Here is a 24,537-nt window from a genome sequence, read left to right as displayed (position 1 = left end):
GGGAGAAGATGTTGAGGTTCTGGAGGAATGTGGATAGGATGTCCTCAACCTCAATCCAGATCTTGAAGATGTCATCAGTGAATCTGAAACAGGTGATGGGATGGGATTCTCGATGTTTAGGAAGAATTCCTCTAGATGGGCCAAGAAAAGGTTGTCATAGGATGTCCTGCAGGTGCCCTCAGCTGTACCACAGATTTGTTTGTAGGTAATGCTTTCAAAGAAGATGTTATTGTGAGTGAGGATATAGTTAGTCATTGCAACTGGGAAGGACGTTGTAGGTTTAAATTAGTTGGAAGTTGGGAAAGGTAGTTTTCAATAGCAGTAAGGTTCAAAAATGGCTCTGAGCACTATGGGACTTAAAATCTGAGGTCATCAGTCCCCTAGAACTTAGAACTACTTAAACCTAACTAACCTAAGGACACCACACACATCCATGCCCAAGGCAGGATTCGAACCTGCGACCGTAGCAGCAGCGCGGTTCCGGACTGACACGCCTAGAACCGCTCGGCCACACCGGCCGGCTAGCAGTAAGGCAATGGCCATTAGGGATGTTAGTGTAAAGGGAGTTGGCATCAACAGTGATGAGCAGGAAATTAGGGATACTAGTGTAAAGGGATGTGGCATCAACAGTGACGAGCAGGCTACCATATGGTAAAGGAACAGGAACTATGAAGAGTCAGTGGAGGAAATAGTCGGCATCTTTTATCCAAGAGGGTAGATTGCAGGTAATAGCCTGAAGGTGTTGGTCTACGAGAGCAGGGATTTTCTCAGAGGGAGCACAGAAACCAGATTAGTGATTTAAGGTTGTTTATATCTCAAATCTAGTAGACTGTATCATGTGTTGTGCAAATAAAATATTTAGTGATTTAAGGTTGCTTACTATCAAATTATGAACCTGTCCTCTTTGCCAGTAGAAATAAAACACTGTAGAAGGACTGCCTTTAATTCAGTTTGTGTGTACACAGTATGCTTTAGTGTAGGCCTGTTCCATCGGTCTGATCATGCAAGATGGCTCGCACTAATGCCTCAGGATTGAACAACCAGCTAGCTCACGGCAAGTAATGGTGAGGGGAGGGGAGGAGTAATTGGAACAGGCCAGCTTGGCACGAGAATCTGTTGTCAACTAATCAATTCTGCGGCCCTGATACCAGTGTGTGGAGATGTATCCCTTCATGATGACTACCTAATGCTTTTTTTTGGCAAATTTATTCCATAAAACTGTTACACATGAGTAACAATGAAATGAATGAACTGACAAGGTGAAGAACATGGGGCAGCCAAGTATGAAAAATGATATTTCTTATGACTGATACAGCCTTATGACAATCGTCGTTTTCGGATGAAATTCAAATTGATGTCAGTTTGTATTTCATGGCTATTTTATTCACAAGTTAACTGTAAAAATACTGGATGTCAATTAATAGTACTTATTTTGCTTTTCACTAAAGCATCAATGTCTAGTTGTGAGTGCTACTAATTCAAAGATAAGCTTTTAAGTTGATGTCTGTCATTGAGCTTCTGTGAGGAGAATTTTTTCTCTTCACTGCAGAAAATAGTTGGTTGCACAAATGTAAGTCCAGACACTGGCACAATCATACTGCGAACTTGTAAAGTCATTAAAATTTATGTTGAAGAAAACTTTTATACAAGTCTAAAAGACTTATTTTATTATGAAACTTATTACGCAACTGCTTGTCAAATTTATTATTTATTATAAGTGTGTAAGTTCTAACTGCTGCTAGGTATCCTGCACTAATGTGTTATAAATTGATACTGGTGCACCTGACCTATGCTTTGAAGTTCCTGACCTGGTGATAATGCCGTTTTCACATATTCTAAAGGAGTTACTCCCTGCTTGAAGCATTGAACCATTAACTATATAGGCTCACTCCTGAGGCTACAGTGAACCTTAACACATGGTCATTCCTCTGAAGATAGTTAACAGATTGCACTTCCCCAATTGTACATAATGACGTGACAGCCCCTTTTTACTGCAAAGGTACACTACTCAGGTGTCGAGAGAGCATGTGTAAGTGCTCATGCTTGCCTAGCCACCTCTTGGACAGGCCTGCTATAGTGGATTCAGTCAAGACTGGATCCAGTAACACAAGCCTCAGACAAATCTGTGGCATTGTGGGTATGTTTGAGATGTGGTCAACCCAATCTTTGACGGTGTCTCAGCATTCAAAAACAGACACTTGGTTGTACCTTACCTAGTTTGCTCCACTGACTGTCCATCTTGGTGGCCTCCTTTTCTGTGAGAACTAAGCCCTGCAGTAGAAGAGGTTATCAGGGTAACTGTAATACGAGGTCCATGAAAATCTCATAGCCTCTTGTGGTGGTAGTAACACAGAAGTCACTGTAAGCTTCTGTATCTCATGAATTTCAACAGTAACTGCTTGTGGGTCTAGCAGGACGGCAGAAGAAGGGTACATATTATTTAGTACGAAGGTCACCCTCCTTTAGCCCTTCCATCAGTAAGATACAGTGCCTTACATAGAAGTGTTAGCAGTTTCACATGTTTCCTATAAACATGAGTGCAGTGATCTCCCATGCATTAGGGATTTCATTTCCTTCATTTTGGTTCCTGAATCTGCTCATGTTCCAGCGCAACTTGGGAGCCATGTTTTCAATGAAGATTTGTACCAACATCCTCCAGGAGGAATACCGTGTCTTACCAATGTGCCACATTTGTTTCATGTGGTTCCATTAAGTCCACAGCATCTGCAGAAATGTCTTGACATTTGTTATTAAAGCTAGTATTGAGTGATCCGACCATATTCAACTCAGATCCTGATGTTTTCTGCCTTTTATTCTATTTGACTTTTAGTGAGAAGGAAGGAACTTTAGCAGAGTGATGTACAAAGATGAAGATACCTGGTGGAAAAATAAAATGGAGCAATGTGCAATAACAAGCCGGTGTGTACTATATAAAACACCAGCCACAAACAGAGTAACATTCTGCTACACCTGCCTGTAGTGTGCACTTTCGGATTTGTGAAGAATATTCAGAACCAATTTTCATTTTAACATACATGTAGCAAGGCTATTTAGTCTCTGTAGTTTTTGTTCTGGACAATATATAGCAAAAACAAGTGTTACACTAACAAACCATAGCAACAGTTTTCCAAGTACATAATTTTCTTGAAATAGCGTAATCTGCAGTAACTACTGTTTCTTATTGAGAATAACCCAGCATTTCCAGTTGCTTGAGGTAACGACATTTGGAATATGTGATGTGGGGACAGTGACAGAGATCACATTGGCAGCACTGCAAACTATTCTTCATCCCTATCCGAGCAGAATACATCATGACCTTGGGTTCTAAACTGCACACCCTTTTAGTGGATTTGTCTTGATTTGTTCTCTACATAGACACTGTTTGCTGTGCACTATTTGTAAGCATGATCTTATTTAGCTGCTACAGGGTGGTAACTTATTTTGTGGCTGTTGCAGTTCTACAAGTGTATCTTCAGGTGTATGGTTCCATCACCAATTTGAATTTGTGCAAACATTCTAACTTTCTGCACCAGATTTTTCACTGAAAAATATTCTGATACACGGTCAACAATGATTGGAAATGGGTAATAAGATCTGAGAAGTCATTTTTCTGCATTTTTGTATAGCACGACACCATAGTGTCCGTCTGCAGCTCAACAATGCCCCTACGTAGTAAGTAGTAATCCATCCTTTCCAGCACTATTGTTATTCCATCCTGGACTTTCTACTGTTTAACAGGCCTAACCTTAAAATGTAGAGGTGTCTCCAAGCATACGTGTGCCACTGCTCTACCATTCCACTGATCTCCAATGACTGATTACACTTTTCGGGTGACAATGTAACTTATGGTCATCAACTTCCAATACAGCAATGTCGCAATTAACAATTTTGGTCAAAAGAGTTCTGAAACACACCTCTCTTGATGGACCTAATTACCCAACCTCTATACCATAATTCACTTGAAACTAGAGACTCCAGAACAGACTTACTTTCTGTCAACAATGAGAGAAATATGCGGTTTACTGAATGATAAGCAGTACAAAATTCTCGTGAAAATCAATTCATAAGTTGCATGCTGCCATTCCAAAACGAGCTGCAGTTGTGTGAATCATTAAAAATCACCTTTTCTTTTCAGTAACTGAAAAGAATTGAATGTTTTCATGTTATTTCCATTACTCAAAAAAGGTAAGAGTGAGTGATAATAAATACATCTAGAATATCGAGCAATATTCAAGTCTAGAAAAGGAATATTTGGTTGCATAAGACTATCTACTGCATTTGTGAACGTGTAGGGACATGGAAACATCATTTAAATGATTATGTGATGAATTATGTTACATGGTAGTTTTTACCTATGTATCACAAAAATGGAAGATTTTAACAAAACAAACCAAAGCTTAGCATTTTCTTTCAAATAAAATATCACAAATATGGGAAGAAGGAAGGAAGGAAGATTGGGTTTAACATCCCGTTGGCATCAAGGTTATTAGAGATGGAGCACAAGCTCGGATTGTGCCAATGATGGTGAAGGAAACTGGCCGTGTCCTTTCAAAGGAACCATCCGGACATTTGCCTAGAACGATTTAAAGAAATCATGAAAAACCTAAATCTGGGTGGCCCGTCAGGGGGTTTGAACTGTCATCCTCCTCAATGCGAGTCCAGTGTGCTAACCACTGCGCCACCTCAGTCAGTACAAATAGGGGGCAGCACCTAACTCATAAAATCTTTCTGCTTTGTATTATGTGACAATAATTGCTTCTTAAACTCTGCAATATAATGTGTTGAATTTATGTGGTATTCAATATTAAGATAGCAAGCAGTATTTTGAAAAAAAAAAACATTATACTTGGTCATAATTTGCATGCTGAAATATATCCATCATTATCAATACGTCTATGTCCCAACATTTAATTGTGAAAATGAAACCATTTAAATAACAATGGAAGTAATCTGTGCTCTAGTTTTGAATACTAATCGCAATTTGTTATGTTGGTTTCCACTTGGATTGTCAACAGAACTCAACACCAATGTCAAATTCTCTTACCTGGAAATTAATGATGTTCACACTGTCAACACAGTAGAATGTTGATATAAAATATTTTTGGCAAGAATGTAGAGATTCTCCAAGTCATGTGAACACACCCGCCCCCTACATGTGCACACGCGCGCGCCCACACACAACCATTTACACAAAAAGAAAGACACCCCACACACAAAGGAATTATCCGAATGGGATGGAAATCCGTAGATATGATGTACATGTAAAGGCAAATAAATGATTAACAATTTAGAAAAATTCAGATGATTTGTTCAAGAGAAAGAGCTTCACAAATTGAACTAGTCAATGCTTTACCTCTGGCCCTTATATATGTAGCACTGTCTGACAGTTGGATGTCGCTCTGAGGAATGTTGTTGTTGTTGCTGCTGCTGTTGTTATCTTCAGTCCAAAGATTGGTTTGTTGCAGCTCTCATTGCTACTCTATTCTGTGCATGCCTCTTCATCTACTAATAACTACTTCGATCTACATCCTCCTGGATCTGCTTACTGTATTAATCTCTTGGCCTCCCTCTACAATTCTTACCCCCACCCCTGCCACATTTCTATCAATACTAAATTGGTGATCCCTTGACATCTCAGAAGGTGTCCTATTAACCGATCCCTTCTTCTAGTAAGGATGTGCCACAAATTTCTTTTCTTATTCAGGATTGTCTCATTAGTTATGTGATCTACCCGTCTAATATTCAGCTTTCTTCCGTAGCACCACATTTCAAAACCTTCTATTCTCTTCTTGTCTAGACTGTTTATCGTCCATGTTTCACTTCCATACATGGTTACATTTCGTACAAGTACTTTCAAAATAGACTTCCTAACATTTAAATCTATATTCAATGTTAACAGATTTATCTTCTTCAGAAACGCTTTTCTTTCCTTTGCTCAACTACTTTCTATATTCTCTCTACCTCGGCCACCATCAGTTATTTTACTACCCAAATAGCAAAACTCACCCACTACATTAAGCGTCTTGTTCCAAACCTAATTCCTTTAGCATCATACAATTTAATTTGACTACATTCCATTATCCTTCTTTTGCTTTTGTTCATGTTCATATTATATGCTCCTTTCAAGGCACTGTCCATTCATTTTAACTGCTCTTCCAAGTACTTTGCTGTCTGACAGAATTACATCATCATCGGAAAATATAAAAGTTTTTTTTTTTTTTTATTTCTTCTCCCTGAACTTTAATTCCTTCTCCCAATTTTTCTTTATTCTTGACTCAATGTACAAATTGAATAACATCAGCAACAGGCTACAACCACTGCTTCCCTTTCATACCCTTTAACTCACAGCCGCCATCTGGTTTCTGCACAAGTTTTAAATAGCCTTTCGCTACATGTATTTTACACCTGCTACCTTCAGAATTTTGAAGAGAATAGTCCAGTCAATAAGGTCAAAGCTTTCCCCACATACGACATGGTATAAATGTAGGTTTGTTTTTCCTTACCTATCCTCTAAGATAAGTCACGGATCAGTACCACCTCGAGTGTTTCTAAATCTCTCCAGAATCCACACTGATCTTCCCTTAGGTTGGCTTCTACCAGTATTTCCATTCTGCTGTGAAGAATTTATGTTATTATATTGTAACCATGACTTATCAAACTGATAGTTCAATAATATTCACGCCTGTCAGCATCTGCTGTTCTTTTGGAATGGAATTGTTATATTCTTCTTGAAGTCGGAGGGATATCAGGCCAAATCTAGTCCAACAGGTGCTTTAGACTGTCAAAATCACAAGATGGTTAGAAGGCCCTGTCCATAATGCTCCAAACGTTCTCAACTGGGGAGAGATATGGCAATCCTGCTGCTCAATGTAAGGTTTGGCAAGCACAAAGACAAGGAGTAAAAACTTTCAATACGGTATGTGCAGGGGGCATTGTGGCATTATCTTGTTGAAAAGTAGGCCAAGGATGGCTTTCATCGACATACCACTGTGCTGTGTAAGGGCACTGCACATAACAGCCTAAAGCACCGCTTTTTAAAAAACATCCCAGACTATAACTACTGACTGTATGTCACGGACAGCAGTGCAATACCAACCTGACTGCTTGCCAGACCCTACCTTGGCCAGCAAGGTCACCAGAGGGCAGGGCCCTGCAATTTAGAAGATCTAGCTTGCCAAATGGACAGAATTTGGCTTGATATCCTTCAGGAGGACTTCCAACAACTCGAGCAATCAATGCCAAGCCAAATACCTGCTTGCATAAGGGCCAGAGGTGGACCAATGTGTTACTGACTTGCTCAATTTCTGAAACTTTTCAAAGTGGTTCAAATGGCTCTGTGCACTATGGGACTTAACATCTGAGGTTCTAGAACTTAGAACTACTTAAACCTAACTAACCTAAGGACATCACACACATCCATGCCCAAGGCAGGATTCAAACCTGCAACAGTAGCAGTCGCGCAGTTCCGGATTGAAGCGCCTAGAACTGCTTGGCCACTACGGCCGGCTGTGAAGTTCTTTCTCTTCAATAAATCAACCTTTTTTTTTAAATTGTACTCATCTGCTTATGGTTAAAGGGTTAAATGATGTTGGCGCCCTCTTGGGTAAAATATTTTGGAGGTAGAATAGTCCCTCATTCGGATCTCCAGCTGGGGACTACTCAGGAGGATGTCGTTATCAGGAGAAAAAATCTGGCATTCTACGGATTGGAGCATGGAATGTCAGATCCCTTAATTGGGCAGGTAGGTTAGAAAATTTAAAGGAAATGGATAGGTTAAAGTTAGATATAGTGGGAATTAGTGAAGTTCGGTGGCAGGAGGAACAAGACTTCTGGTCAGGTGAATACAGGTTTATAAATACAAAATCAAATAGGGGTAATGCACGAGTAGGTTTAATAATAAATAAAAAAATAGGAACAAGGGCCAGCTACTATGAACAGCATAGTGAATGCATTATTGTAGCCAAGATAGACACGAAGCCCACACCTATCACAGTAGTAAAAGTTTATATGCCAACTAGCACCGCAGATGATCAGGAGATTAAAGAAATGTATGATGAGATAAAAGAAATTATTCAGATAGTTAAAGGAGACAATAATTTAACAGTCATGGGGGACTGGAATTCAACAGTAGGAAAAGGAAGAGAAGGAAAAGTAGTAGGTGAATATGGAATGGGGACAAGGAATGAAAGAGGAAGCCACCTGGTAGAATTTTGCACAGAGTATAACTTGATCATAGCTAACACTAGGTTTAAGAATCATGAAAGAAGGTTGTATACATGGAAGAGGCCTGGAGATACTAGAAGGTTTCAGATAGATTATAGAATGGTACGACAGAGATTTAGGAAGCAGGTTTTAAATTGTAAGGCATTTCCAGGGGTGGATGTGGACTCTGGCCACAATCTATTGGTTATGAACTGTAGAGAAAAACTGAAGAAACTGCAAGGGGGTGGGAATTTAAAAAGATGGGACCTGGATAAACTGAAAGAACCAGAGGTAGTAGAGAGTTTCAGAGAGAGCATTAGAGAATAATTGACAGGAACAGGCGAATGAAATACAGTAGAAGAAGAATGGGTAGCTGTGAGAGATGAAACAGTGAAGGCAGCAGAGGATCAAGTAGGTAAAAAGCCGAGGGCTAATAGAAATCCTTGGGTAATGGAAGAAATATTGAATCTAATTGATGAAAGGAGAAAATAAAAAAATGAAGTAGACGAAAAGGAATACAAACGTCTCAAAAATGGGATCCACAAGAAGTACAAAATGGTTAAGCAGGGATGGCTAGAGGACAAACGTAAGGCTGTAGAGGCATATATCACTAGGGATAAGATAGATAGTGTCTACAGAATAATTAAAGAGACCTTTGGATAAGAGAACTACCTGTATGAACATCAAGAGCTAAGATGGAAAATCAGTTCTAAGCAAAGAAGGGAAAGCAGAAAGGTGGAAGGAGTACATAGAGGGTCTATACACGGGCGATTTACTTGATGGCAATGTTATGGAAATGGAAGAGGATGTAAGTGAAGATGTAATGAGATATGTGATACAGCATGAAGAATTTCACAGAGCCTTGGAAGAGCCAGCTATGACAAAACACTACCATCTGGTGAGCAAGATGTATGAGACAGGTGAAATACCCTCAGACTTCAAGAAGAATATAATAATTCCAATCCCAAAGAAAGCAGGTGTTGACAGGTGTGATAATTACCGAACTATCAGTTTAATAAGCCACAGCTGCAAAATACTAACACGGAATGGACAGTGTTTTGAAAGAAGGATATAAGATGAACATCAACAAAAGCAAAAAGAAGATAATGGAATGTAGTCGAATTAAGACGGGTGATGCTGAGAGAATTACATCAGGAAATGAGACACTTAAAGTAGTAAAGGGGTTTTGCTATTTGGGGAGCAAAATAACTGATGACGGTTGAAGTAGAGAAGATATAAAATGTAGACTGGCAATGGCAAGGAAAGCGTTTCTGAAGAAGAGAAATTTGTTAACATAGAGTATTGATTTAAGTGTCAGGAAGTCATTTCTGAAAGTATTTGTATGGAGTGTAGCCATGTATGGAAGTGAAAAGTGGACGATAAATAGTTTAGACAAGAAGAGAATAGAAGCTTTCGAAATGTGGTGCTACAGAAGAATGCTGAAGATTAGATGCAAAGATCACATAACTAATGAGGAGGTACTGATTAGAATTGGAGAGAAGAGGAATTGGTGGCACAACTTAACTAGAAGAAGGGATCGGCTAGTAGGACATGTTCTGCAGCATCAAGAGATTACCAATTTAGAGATGGAGGGAAGCTTGGAGGGTAAAAATCGTAGAGGGAGACCAAGAGATGAATACACTAGGCAGATTCAGAAGGATGTAGGTTGCAGTAGTTACTCGGAGAAGAAGAAACTTGCAGCACAGGATAGAGTAGCATGGAGAGCTGCATCAAACCAGTCTTTGGACTGAAGACCACAACAACACAACTCATTTGCTTGTCTGTACATGTACATCACATCTACCGATTTCTGTCCCATTTGGATAAGTACTTCATGCACCATTTTTTTGTCTTAAGAGTGTATTACTTCCTGCCAATTTTCTTATAAGATAGATAACAATCATCATTTGACACAAAAATGAGCTGCTTTAACGTTTTTGTGTGCAAAATACAGACAGACTAAAATATTCACACATCATTACATTTTCACTGCACTGAAAATAGTAAATAATACATCTTTTATGTGAATTAAATGTTGAGTATGCTTGTTTTCTAAACATAAAAGGGAGAAAGATTAAATGTCAAAAAATAACTATTAGATGGAAGAAACAACACAAAAACTACTAATATAATACAATTTTTCTTGCTCCACAAGTACATGAAAGAAGAATGAGTCCAGCACCATGAAAACACTGACTCTTTGGAATGCCTGGTGTGTATCAGGGTACATCTGAAGTGTTCTTTATCGTAAAAGTAATATCAAGCAACTGATACATAAAGGTATGCCACAAAAACTACTCTGTTGATCTCTGGATTTAAACTTCACTTCCTAATGAGCGTACAATATGAACTTAACTGACAGATGGAATCTATAAGCCTGGCAAGAACTCAAATCCTAATATTTTCATTTCACAGATGATAGCTCACCATTTTCAAAGTTGGTAATTGCAGTGAAGGGTCTATGTGGATTCATACTGTGAGCAAAAGCCAGCCAGTTTGTTTCAATGTAACCATCTACATCTACATCCATACCTACATTCACACTCCGCAAGCCACCATATGGTGCATGGTGGAGGGTATCACATACCACAACTAGTCATTTCCTTTCCTGCTCCACTAAAAAAGTAAGCAGGGAGAAAGGACCGTCTATATCCTTCTGTATGAGTCTTAATTTGCCTTGTCTTATTTTCGTGGTCCTTACACAAAATGTATGTTGGCAGTAATAGAACTGTTCTGCAGTCAGCTTCAAATGCCTGTTCTCTAAATTTCCTCAACAGCGTTTTTTGAAAATAATGTCATCTTCTCTCTTACAAAACCCCAAAAAATATTGCACAAATTTCTTAGTGACACCTTTTTCTGCACACTGATACTGTAAAAGTATAGTTGCTTTAAAATGTTTTAGTAGATATGTACAAGGAAATATAAAGTTTCCTTCAAATTTACCAAACCATGTGTCAGTTGTTGTAAAGTAAATACTGGCCAGCAATTCATGGACCATCTCCATAATACAGGGTAAGTCAAAAAGGACATTACAACTTTGGAATGATATAGAAACTTACAAAAATAATTTACAGGATCGGAAGGATATGTCATTTTGTAGCAAACCACCTCAAGTTTCACATAAAAGCATCAAGTGTCATTTTGGTTAGATGTGACCACCATTTGGGATGCGGCAAATATCCCAGTGGTAATCAATTTTTTCCCACACTCTTTGCAGAAAATTGGGCGTAACTTGTGCAACGGCAGTGTAGATTCAATTTTTCAGGTTGGCTAAATTGTTTTGTAGGGGAGAAACATGTATACTATCTTTAATGGAACCCCAGAAAAAGAAATCCGGTGGTGAAAAGTCTTGGAAGCGAGGTGACCATGCTATTGGCCCTTTACAGCCAATCCAAATTAAAATGTTACCAAGCATATCCTGATACAAAATGTCAGTAACAGTTTTTTCCATGAAGAAGAAAGGGCTGTACATTTTCAGTTTGATAAAGGGCACAAAACACATTAACTTCGAGGCTGTCATGAACATGTTAGAGAGTTGCATGTGGATTTTTGCTGCCCCATATTCTGCAGTTGTGTGTGTTCACCACACCACTGATATGAAATGGTGACTCATCACTGAAGATCATAGTGTTCAGCAATGTCTAGTAATCTTCTACCAGATGCAACATTTCCACACAGCAACTTTACCTGCACCACTAATGTGCTGTGCCTTTGTGACAATTGCAAGTGCACATGTCCACGCAGTACTCACGAAACAGTCTCTTGTGGAATGCCAGTCTCACCAGATGCACGTCATGTTGATTTTTGTGAACTGCAGTTAAAAGCTCTCCACACCTGACATAATCAACATGTGGTTTATCACGTCACAGTGAACAACGCGTCTCAACAACGTTCTTGTGAAAGGGTAAATTGTCGGCACACTTGGAGGCTCTTTAGTGCATACAATGTGAAATCTACGCTGAACAGTTGTTGGAGAGTTCATTTCATGAAACCAAAACACCCAGTGAGCATGTACTGCAGCAGTGAAAGTAGCCATTTTAACTGTGCACTACGCTGGTGCTCCTGGTGGAGGAATGGGGTACTGATGTACTATGGGAATCAAACTTGAGGTTCTTTGCTACAAAATGATCCATCTACTGATTCTGTAATCTATTCAATAAAATTATATATCATTCTGAAGCCGTAAAGTCCTTTTTGACTCAGCTTGTACTTGCATGTTGATTGAACCTACCGGTAACAAATCTAGCAGCATCCCTCTCTGAACTGCTTCAATGTCCTCCTTTAATCCAACAAGCTGAGGATCCCAAACACTCCAGCAGTACTCAAGAGTGGGTCCCATTAGTGTTCTACATGCAGTCTTCTATTTAGATGAGCTACACTTTCTTAAAATTCTCCCAATAATCCAAAGCTAACCATTCGCCTTCCCTACTACAAACCTTACAAAGCTCATTGCATCCCATATTGCTTTGCAATGTTACATCTATGTATTTAATCAATGTCACTGTGCTGAGCAGCACACTACTAATGCTGCATTTGAATATTAAAGATTGCTTTTCCTATTCATCTGCCCTAACATACATTTTTCTTCATTTAGAGCATGTTGGGTTCGTCACACCAACTAGAAATTCTAAGTCATCTTATATCCACCTACAGTCCCTCAGCTACAACTTCCCATACACCACAGTGTTGTCAGGCAAACAGCTGTAGATTGCTGCTCGCCCTGTCCACAAGATCATTTATCATTATTATTATTAACTTGATTGGCCACATTGGACCACTTGAGTCATACCATGTTCATTTTCTCTTTGAAGATTGGACAACTTGCTTCTTGCACTCAGCCCAGTACTTTTTCCATTCGTTCCGAACGCAATTTTCTTAACTCGTCTGAAATCTCTACCGGTCTTCTGTGCATCATTTCTGCTGAAAATTTATGATTCATAAGGAGTGTTGATTTTGTTTTTGTTCTCTGCTTCAGTAATTCTAAGTGTGAGTGCTTCAAGATCTTCCTGAATTTCTTTGACCCACTGTCCTCCTGTCTTCTTTCTGAGACTTTTCATCACTAATTGTTTTAAAATCCTGTTGTCAGGCAGTCTTAAGGCACGAAATAAATATGAGATTCTTTTCTTCTTCATTGTGCTGGTGATTGCGTCAATCTTACAATAGACAGTTTCATTAGGGAAGATTCTCCAGACTCCATCAAGCTGGTATGTTTTATTAATGCATGTTTTGATAATTCTTCATTCAGTATTGAGGAGTTGATCGGTTCTTCCTTCATTTTTAATTTGGAAGTTTCTTCCAGGAGAGTTACAGTTTTGTAATGTTGGATCTTAATGTCTATTGACAGGCATTTCTTATTATACGTTGACCAGGTTAGAAATTGTGCTTTTTTTCATTTTGTTGGTTCAATTTAACGCTGTTGCTTTTTCACCCAAGTTGTGCAAACTAATTTCTCCAAGATATTAAAATTGTAGAACTATGTTAATTGCTTGATCATTTATGAAGATTTTATCCATGCGAAGAGGTATCATGGGCATGATTTCAGTTTTCTCATTGCAATATTGGTAATCGTATTTTTGAAGCAATTTTCTGAAGACTTGTGATCTTAGCACGAACTTCTTCCATGTCAAGAGCTAAGAGAGCTAACTCACCAGCAAACCCAAGGCAGATCATTTATGTATATACAGAACAAGAGTGGCCCCATCACACTTTCCTGAGACACTCCAAGTCAGGTGAACTTTACCCAATAAATTATCATCAACTACAAATATGTAAAAGGAGCCTGCTGTATTGTGAAAAATGTTTTTTACAAACTCATCATTTTACAACTACCGTATTTACTCGAATCTAAGCCGCACTTTTTTTCCGGTTTTTGTAATCCAAAAAACCGCCTGCGGCTTAGAATCGAGTGCAAAGAGGAAGTTCTGAAAAATGTTGGTAGATGCCGCCACAACTAACTTCTGTCGTCGAATATATGTAAGGCTTCGCAGGCACAAAGATAAATACTGGCACCAAAACCTCTGTGTCAGTAAATAAATTAAAAAAAAAAGGTGGAAGACGAGCTTTTTTTCTCCGCCCTGAGTTTCGACCACTGCATTTTCATACATTATCCAACGAACTAAATACAAATTCCGTATTGTTCAGCTTCGAATGTAGCAGCATTTCAATGCACTATGGAAATACGACTGGCAAGACTGTTCGGGATGTTTGTCAATATGGCCAACTGTGTGTCTGAATTTTTTTCTACCTGTGAGAAGAGATGGTTGCTAATAGGAACTTTTATGAATCGTGAATCACAAGCAGTATTCTCTGCTCCATAAGAATAATACGAATATAAACATTTTGCCATGTATTGTTTTGTGTTTGCTGCTATCTCATTTAAATCCTGTCTGCCTAATAAACTACGAAACTAGAGTGAGACAACAGCAAACGCGGAAGAATATACATATCATGCCATGTTTATATTCATATTATTCTTACACCGAATAGTGATACAGTCAGAAATGAAGCACGACAACTGACTAGATTTTTAAATCTAAGATCACTCTAATTTCCGTGCAGAATGTAGAAGGCGTCTGCAAAGATTTTCAAACGGAGAAAATTTTTCGCTAAACTCTCGTTCAGAACATCTTCTATCATATGCAGTCTATTATTTGGTTCTTGTTAATCATTATCAAAGAAAGCAGCAGTGTAAGTAACAACAAATAGCAGTCTCTTGCCATTGTTTCGCTAATGAGACAATTCCTCTCTCCCCCCTCTTTTTTTTTTTTTTTTTTTAAATTGTAGGTGGCGGTAGCGCGCACAAAAGCAAGCCATGCCGCGAGCGGCGACAGGTTGTAAACACCCATTATCAGAATGCGACAAACAATGCATGATACAGTACAGTAATGCATTTTCAGCTTTGAGTGACGTAAACACCTATAACAAAGAAAACAGCACTTATCAGATCAAAGAAAAATAAGTAATCAATTCAAACCAGACGAAGCACATGAAAAAGGAAGGGTACCCGTATAAATACGGACGGAGCGCCTGACGCATAGCAACGGCTACCTGGTAAAGCTTAACTGCTAGGCTTACGACTCGAACCAAACTACTATAGCTGTATCGTCATTCATTTGACCTAAATTGTGTCTCATATTACAATGGACCAACTTTGTTTCAATTTGGAGGTGCGGCCTAAAACTTTTCTCCCCCCTTGAATTTCGAGTCTCAGATTTCTGGTGTGGCTTAGATTCGGGAAAATTTTTTTTCCTCGATTTCGAGTCTCATTTTTCAGGTGCAGCTTAGATTCGAGTGCGGCTTAAATTCGAGTAAATACGGTAATTCATTTGGTAAGAAATAACGGTAAGAACGAAGGAACTATGTACACAGTGAATGAAAGATTGAAATTTTTTGAGTAGTATTTCATGAACTTAAGTCAAATGACATTTAAAAAAGTGTTCTTTTGTTTTGGAATCTGCCTACATGCAAAATAAAAATTTGAAAATATTATTGCCCACCTGTGATGGTGACCTCCCATCATTCTTCCGGCCTGGCAGCGAAGCATCAACAGCAACTTTTTCTGCTAATTCCATAATCAGTGACTTTTCCTTAATATTGTTTAGACTGGCAGTTTTATCCTCCTGTTCATTTTCACAATGTCGTTCACGTTCTGCTGAATGCATACGTTTCATGTGTTCTTTCAACTTGTCCTTGCGTTTGAACTGCTTTCCACAGTTGGCACACAAAAACTCTCGATGATCTGAGTGCCTATCAGAATAAATGTCATGGCAATTAATACAAACAAAAGTACACACACACACACACACACACACACACACACACACACACACACAGAGAGAGAGAGAGAGAGATAGAGAGAGATAGGGAGAGAGAGAGAGAGAGAGAGAGAGAGAGAGAGAGAGAGAGAGAGAGAGAGAGAGAGGGGGGAGGGGGGGGGGCAGGAAGATAAAATACAGTTGAGAAAGGAAAACCACATTTGCAACAATTATAGTTCATAAGTTGTTCATCCACAAGCATATAATCAATATATCCAACTATTCTTCCGAACATCAATCTACCATTACTACAATCCAACAGTTTCTCAATTCATCACTTTACCACAGTAGACTTGGAAATAGCTAAAATATTAAGTTTTCTATAGAAAAATTTTATTTAATTCTTATACAACACTAATTTCAATCTGCCTTACAATTTAATTTCTTCACATTACCTAGAAATCTGAAGGACTTTATACTAACTTGAGCATATGCATGCGCAATTTATCCTGGGTAGGGAATGGCTTGCCACAGCAAATGCATACATGTTTGCGGTCATTGTGAAATGCACGGATGTGTTTCCTGATCAAGCAATAACCATCAAAAACCTGAAACAGTTATTAACATATTTCACTTAACTTGGTACTTTTTAAAAGTTTTGGTTTAGTACTATACGGACACCACAGGCACAATCATAATACTCAACAGTGACTAAAATATTAATGTGATCGCAGAATGCATGCTTTCACGGCTGGTATTTGCTACATTGCTGATATTTGAATTATGGGCATTAGGCTGTGGTCCTAGGCATAATTCTCTGCCTAATGTTTCATCTTCCAATACTGGAGATATCATCAGTGTCTTTAACAACTGTGAGAAAGCTGTTACTGACTCAACCAAACTCAGCAAGCCAAACTGTTCATATTTATTCACACAATGGTTGGTTTACAACATCATCAAACTGCTGCCTAAGATTATGGAATTGCACCAATGTATGCTACTGAGCTTGTTATGGGGAAGGGAGTGGAGAACAGTGATTGTCACCTGGGCAAGGCAGATAAATCAGCGATAGCATATCATGCACTAGGACCAGGAAACCACCAAATTCGTCTCTCTATGACAGTGTGGATTTCGTGTCACCTAATAATTACCATAGTAGCCAATATCAATGGAAAAGAAGAACGATTGAAATTCGACATGTTGTGGGCCTTAATGCGGGGGGGGGGGGCTATTCTTCTCCACAACAAGCTCCATACTCCATAGTACACGTCGTTGTAACTCCATGATCTTATGCATTGGTCTAATGACATAACAAACAAAGTGTTGCATGGATGCACATAAACAATTCAGAGCTTTTTTGAATATGTAATTGCTTTCTGAGTCATTAAAGCCTCTGACAATTGCTCCAGCACTGGAAGATGAAACACTTAGCAGACAATTATGCTTGAACCATGGCCTAATGCCCATAATACAAATATCAGCCATACTAAAGTGATCTCTCTACAAACATATTATATGTCCTTACCTTACTACAGTGCGGGCAGGTAAAGAGGCCATCAGTTGAATGAATCTGTACATGATCCTTCAATGCCAATACGTGCTCAAATGTTTCCTTACATATTGGACATTCAAATGCTTTTTTTCCTATTTGAACAAAGAAAGCTGACTTCAGAGACGAAGAAATGATTCAACCCAGTCAATAGGACACCACCACATTTGTTGCGTTGATAACCTAAGTTCTTGTATAAACAGCATAAATTGTATTTAATTCTCTTTTGTTATATTCAAACAATTCAATCACAATAGACCAGATAATAAACACAGAAAAATTTTGTATAGCTTGTGTTGCATGACAGTGCAGGGTCCACAACTGTAGTAATTACTTGGAATCAAATAACAACACCAGTTGCAAATTTTTTTTTTTTTTTTTTCAAACTGGGAAAAGCACATTTTGGGACTCCTAAAACAATATGCACACTTAGAATCATTGCAAATGTTGGGGGGAGATAAATCAGAAAGTTGATGCATTTTGCATATTTTCGTTCATTAATTTCATATGGAATAATGTTCTGGGCTAACTCATCTCTTAAGAAAGAAAGTCTTCAATGGTCAAAAACGTACTGTAAGAATAATATGTGGTGCTCACTCATGATCATCTTGTAGACATCTCTTTAAGGACTAAACACATTTCCACTACTCTTCAGAGTATATTTATTCCCTCGTGAATTTTGTTGAAAATAACCCACTGCAGGTCAAGAGGAACAATGGTGTACATAATTACAATACCAGAAGAAAAATTTACATTTATTACTCTGTGTTAAGATTGTCTTTAGCACAAAAAGTGATGGACAATGCCACAACTAACATTTTTGATCAGTTACCCAGTGATATAAAATGTCTGACAAACACACAGCAAAGTAAAATCTGAAAAAAACTGAAGAAGTTTTTCCTTGACATCTCCTTCCCTTCCATAGAAGAATTTCTATTATTGTAATGAGTAAATATGGTGGATAGCAATTACTAACTCACATCTGTATTTACTTTTGTTACTACTACTACTACTACTACTACTACTACTAATAATAATAATAATAATAATAATAATAATAATAATAATACATAAATAAATAATAAAAATTCACAAATGATCAGCATGTACACATATTTGAAGTAATTTGTGATAAGAATGTAAAATGACTCATTCCACATCATGATTTACCATACAAATGATCCATGAAACTAACTAACCAATCAACCAACCACAACCAGTCTCAGCCACCAAAGCTAACTTAAATGCTAAACTCACAAATACTTGAAAATTGCCTTGTTGGCCAAAATCTGTCATGGTAATCAAAAATAAAAGTACAATTGTTGCTGTTATTTGATTGGAACTGAAAATTTTCTTGAAGACTCACTCAGTATTAAACCAGAAGATTTTAGCCTCTACTACTGGATAATTTACATTTTCTTTTCCATTATTCAATATTAAATTTTCTGTAAATTATTTATCCCCCCCAACACACACACACACACAAAAACACAAACACACACGATATTGCAAGTACTGACACCATGTCATCTCCCTGAGACCATACATACAAAACAGTGGATTATTGTTTACATTAGTATAAATATTTCAGCACAAAAGCAAAAACTTCGCATTTGTATAACAAATATATAAAATGCAGGTTACCGTACTGTTTTCATTAGTATTATTAATTCACAATAGAATCAGAAGCTATATGATTCTTACCATTAATTTATCAATAAAAAACTCAGTTTTTGAAAATATAATTGGATAGATAAAAAAATCCTCTTACCAATTGGTGGCAGGAGAAAAAACATGTAAAGGTTGAAGAAATGTGTGAGTTATGGAACTGTGGCTCCTTCTTCTGGGAGAAGGGTTGAAGAGGGATGAAGGAAAAGACTGGTGAATTCAGAGTTCGGAAAAGTGGTCCAGAATCCTGGGTCAGGGAAGATTTACTAGACACAATGACAAGGAAAGACTTAAACTCTTTCCTCCTCATCCCGTCTGGTAAGTTTCCTGTGACCCGGGGTTCTGGGCAACTTTTCTGAACTCTCCCCATTTCCTAAACCTCACCTGTCGTTTCCTTTCACCCACCTCCCTTCCCCTTCAAACCTTCTGCCAGGAGAATGAGCCACTGGCTTAGAAATCTCGCACATTTCTTTAACCTTTCTATGTGTTTCCTCCTGCCACCAATTGGCAAGTACACTTTTTTTTTATCCATCCAATTAAATTAACTGCCATTAATTTTCATTTTTTAAACGGGCTTAAACCAAATCTGACAATGGACTAGTTTTGATGGCAACATCATAAACTTGAATTTAAGAGAAAATGAATGGAATGAAATCACCCATTGTCACCAGTTAAGAAAACATTCAAGACAGGCATCCACTGATAAGGTCATGTAGACAATCTTTTGAGATGTCTAGTGCTCTATATTAGTACACTTCCAGAAGATGGGTCAATATACGCCTAGTGCTTGATACAGCAACACGATAAGTTAGGACTTATTTTGCAAGGAGTGCTGGCGCTTCATGGCAATGCATATGGCTGCATACATTAAGGATAATTTTTTATTAATTGAATTTTGAGTTTCAGTCGAGTAACTGCCCAGAGAAATAAACCAGCAAAACATGAAAACAGGTTTGAAAGGAGTCGCTGATAGAGGGCAACAAAGGCAATTGTTCAAAGCACTGGTCAAAATAGGAACCACATGCTGAACAAGAAAACAGCTCAGCCCTTAAATACTGTGTGTTAACTTGAAAAAACTGTCCACTGTTTCATTCACTGTACTGAGTTAGCAAAACAGAGGACATTTTATGATGGTTACAATAATTATAGCAATTAATTGAATTTTAGTTAATTTGTACAGTAAGCCCATAGGAAGCTGCAGGGTCTCTTCATAGAATTGTCTAACACAGTAGTGGTAAAGTGTTGGTCGTGTTTGCAACTGCAGTTCAAAAAAGGTCCTCCTGGTTCCAGATACCCGCAGCATACTAACTCCTGGATAGGCTGCATAAGAAGAGCAAGTTTTGCTGAATGGATGAGGACATCAGCACAAGCTCCTGAGCTCTGTTTTGAGTAATCCTGAAATCCTACATACCAGCTGTATACCAAGCAACCACCTTCAGTAGGCAACACCAATGTACTATGTCCACTCCAAACTTTTCAAACATAAATGTGTTCAGCATCTTGAGTCTTAATTCATACAGTGGTACTCTTATAAAGAAGACGGTGCTACACAAAGGTATTACCATCTAAGACCCATAAATAACAAATCAGATTTGTATACTTATAATCACGCTACAACCAAAATCCATTTTCATATATTGAGATTCTCTGCTCTGTGCAGAATCCTGTGACTGACAGTATTGTTGGTGATCATGACATTCACCATACCTTCGGCAACTGGAAGAATTAGTAGTTCTCCAATAATATAGGGTGAACCCACTGCATCGTTCACTGAGAACAACTCACATCAAAGTATCAGAGTCCCAAACTGAATCTAGTCTTTGAACTTGCGAAAAATATAGTGTTTGTCACAAAAGTTTCGAGAATAAAATTGTCCAGCGATCCGTAAGGGCTACAGCGATACTGTTTTTGATGGGAACAATGATGAGGTCTCTTGAACGAATGGGACTTGGTTCAGTCATCGCTGGGCAGTGACAGTGAGAATCGCATTTCACTGAAAATGTGTGTTTTGGTGACGCATCAAGCTTCAAGTTGCAATAGTTAATAAAGCAGCGATATGCAATCAAATTTTACATTAGCCTCAAAAAATCAAGCTCTGGGACAGTTGGCCTGATTCAGCACGCCTTCAAGGAGAATCCATGTACAGCCAAGAATTATGAGGGGCACCAGATGTTTCGTGAGGACCAATAAAACATTGATTACAATGAGTGCTTCAGATATCAGTGGACATTCCAAAGGCACAAAAATGTGGAGATAATACACAAAGCTTCGAATGAGGGTAGAAGCATGAGCAAAATAATGTTAGCAGAGTATTGTAATATGCTGAAATGTAATATGCTGAAATCTAAAGTTTATTCCATTTTGAGAGAGACATTAGGGATGAGAAAGATACACGCAAAGGTGGCTGCGAAAGTATTGCAAAAGAGAAGAAAATTGGTGTGCTGGAATGTCACGAGTTGTTGGAATGCCTCAAAAGTGACCCTAATTTTTGGGACAGAGCAATGAGAAGGGATTTTTGAGTACATTCCTGAATCAAACATACAAAGCAGCCAGTAACACACGAAAAATTCGCCTTGCCTGAAGCAGGCCGCATGAGCAAATCCACGGTTAAAGCAAGGCTCACTGACTTGCAAAGGGGTGATTCACAGTGAATGTTTGCCTCAAAGGTCCATTTTGTGCTCAAGCCCTTATTCAGTTCCAGGACACGGTGAAACATTGTCAGGAAAGACATCACGAACAGTTGGGTTTTGCATCTAGACAGCATGCTGAGCCCTCACTGTGCAAGACTCTCTCATTAGGAACAGTATGAAAACGCTGCCACAATCGCCATACAGCCTTGACGTGGTACCACCAGACTTCTTTTTGCTTCGGAGAGAAGAGAAGTTCGAAGGGATGCCGCCACATATTATTGGAAGGAGAAAAAGAGGCTTCAGTATGCCACCTTAAGGAGGTTCAAGACGAAACCTTCCAAGGAGAATGTTTAGACTAAGCAAAGCAGTGACAGTGATTTACAGATGTGGAATGAACGTATTTTTAATGTTTCTATGGTTTTGTATATTGAAAAGCAATAAATCTCCTTGAAAAAATCTACCTGAAACTTTTGGGACGGACAATGTACAGTATAAAGACTTACCCAGTGAAAACAAACATTTCAAAATACTATGTGAGGGAATGAAAGCAGAACACACTTTTTTGTTGCATTATTGTCATTCATGATGTTACTCTTGTGACAATGTATTATGTATTATCTTGCAAGTTCCAATTATGACCAAAAATAGACTTTTCTTGAAGAAAGAAACACCTGTACTCCAAAACTTTGTGGGAATAGAATGTTTTGTTTGAAGCACCATACTTATATGATATCTTTGAACAGTTTGCTGCATTGAATCTTTCAAGGCAAGGCAATAATCAACACTTCAGAAAACACACACTTTCAGAAAAAATTACAACTACAGAAAATAAAAATAATGAAAGCAGTATCAATTAATGTCTTTCAGTATGAAATCAAAGCTAATCAAATCATTCAAAAAAATACTTTCCAGTGTTTAATAACAATTTTCACTGATTCATGCTCCATTTGCATCCACAGTTCCATCTGAACTTAATTCTTTACACACAGAAAAATCTCCTTGAGTTAGCTTGTGAAAGTCCATTGAAGATTAAATTTACAGTATAGAGCTTCATGGTATTTGGATGACTGTAACATATTAATATTCAATGTTCAATGCTTCCGTGAAGTTGGGATTTTGGCAGTCACTATACTACATATCACACAAAATTAACAAGGTGCAGGAAGTGAAGGTAACTTTATTTCACTCGATTCCAGAATTTGAGACATTGAGCAGAAAATAAGATCATCCATCACATCAATTACATTAACGATTAATTGTTCAACTGTCTGTGAATTTCAAATATGTGTTTCACTAATTATTATATTTTTAAACTAAGCTAACTGCATCAACTTTACAATTCTTACTTTCCCCTACATCTCGGCTACATCTACATTGATATTCCGCAATCCACCTCACAGCGCATGACGGATAGTATCCTGTACCACTATCAGTCATTTCTCTTTCTGTTCCACTGGCAAATAGATTGAGGGAAAAACAACAGTCTATATCCCTCCACACGAGCCCTAACTTCTTGTATCTTATCTTCGTGGTCCTTATGTGCAATGTTGGAGGCAACAGAATTGTTGTGCAGTCAGCTTCAAATGTCAGTTCTCCAAATTTTCTTAATAGTTTTCCTCAAAAAAACTGTCACCCTCCCTCCACGGACTCCCTCTTGAGTTCCTGAAGTATCTCCATAACACTTGCATGTTGTTCAAACCTACCAGTAACAAATCTAGCAGCCCACCTCTGAATTGCTTCAATGTCTTCTTTTGTCAAACACCCGAGCAGTACTCGAGAACAGGTTGCACTAGCATCCTATATAATGTCTCCTCTTCATATGAACTACACTTTTCTAGAATTCTCCAATAAACCAAAGTCAACCATTCCCCTTTCCTACAACAATCCTTACATGGTCATTCCATTTCAATTTCATATTGCTTTCCAATGTTATGCCTAGATATTTAAATGGCGTGGTTCTGTTAGGCAGGACACTACTAATGCTGTATCCAAACATTATGGGTGTGTTTTTCCTACTCATCTGCATTAACTTACATTTTTCTACATTTAGAGCTAGCTGCCAGTCATCACACCACCAAGAAATTTTGTCTGAGTCATCTTGTATCCTCCTACAGTCACTCAACTTTGACACCTTACAGTACACCACAGTATCATCAGAAAAAAACTGCAGATTGCTGCCCACACTGTCCACCAAATCATTTATGTATACAGAAAATAATAGCGGTCCTATCACACTTACCTGGGGCACTCCTGAAAATAACATTGTCTCTGACCGCACTCACCGTCGAGGACAACATACTAGGCTCATCCATAGTTTGCAGTGTCTCATGTGAGAAAAGGACAATCTGAGTGTCACACAACTGACGCTTTCTAAAACCATGCTGATACGTGGATGTAAGCTTCTCGGTCTTAAGAAAATTTAATTTATTATATTCGAACTGGGACTGTTTTTCAAGGATTCTGCAGTAAACTGATGTTACAGATATCAGTCTGTAATTTTGTGGGTCTGTTCTTTTGCCCTTCTTGTACACAGAGTCACCTGTACTTTTTTCCAGTCATTTGGGATTTTGCGCTGGGCTAGAGATTCATGATAAATGCAAGCTAAGTATGGGGCCAATTCTGTAGAGTACTCTTTGAAAAACCAAACTGCGATTCCATCCGTACCTGATGACTTGTTTGTTTTCAACTCCTGCAATTGTTCCTCCATGCCAGGGATGCTTATTAGTATGTTGTC

The 24,537-nt window shown here is 38.3% G+C and overlaps 1 protein-coding gene across 3 annotated transcripts in view; it reads right to left on the bottom strand.

The window, feature by feature from the left end:
• LOC124802610 (zinc finger protein 160-like) overlaps window positions 1-24,537 on the bottom strand; it is a 220,150-nt gene that overhangs the window by 51,602 nt on the left and 144,011 nt on the right. For all 3 annotated transcript variants that reach the window (XM_047263493.1, XM_047263492.1, XM_047263494.1), the window contains 3 exons: window positions 17,482-17,600; window positions 16,440-16,564; window positions 15,699-15,948 (listed from right to left, as the gene is read on the bottom strand). In XM_047263493.1, the coding sequence (XP_047119449.1) occupies window positions 15,699-15,948; window positions 16,440-16,564; window positions 17,482-17,600 (494 nt within the window). The remainder of the gene's footprint in view (window positions 1-15,698; window positions 15,949-16,439; window positions 16,565-17,481; window positions 17,601-24,537) is intronic.

The sequence above is a fragment of the Schistocerca piceifrons genome, chromosome 6 (genome assembly GCF_021461385.2).
Source record: "Schistocerca piceifrons isolate TAMUIC-IGC-003096 chromosome 6, iqSchPice1.1, whole genome shotgun sequence".
Lineage (NCBI taxonomy): Eukaryota > Metazoa > Arthropoda > Insecta > Orthoptera > Acrididae > Schistocerca > Schistocerca piceifrons.
Note: the sequence above shows the minus strand (reverse complement) of the source record. Positions and strands in the feature narration are given on the sequence as shown.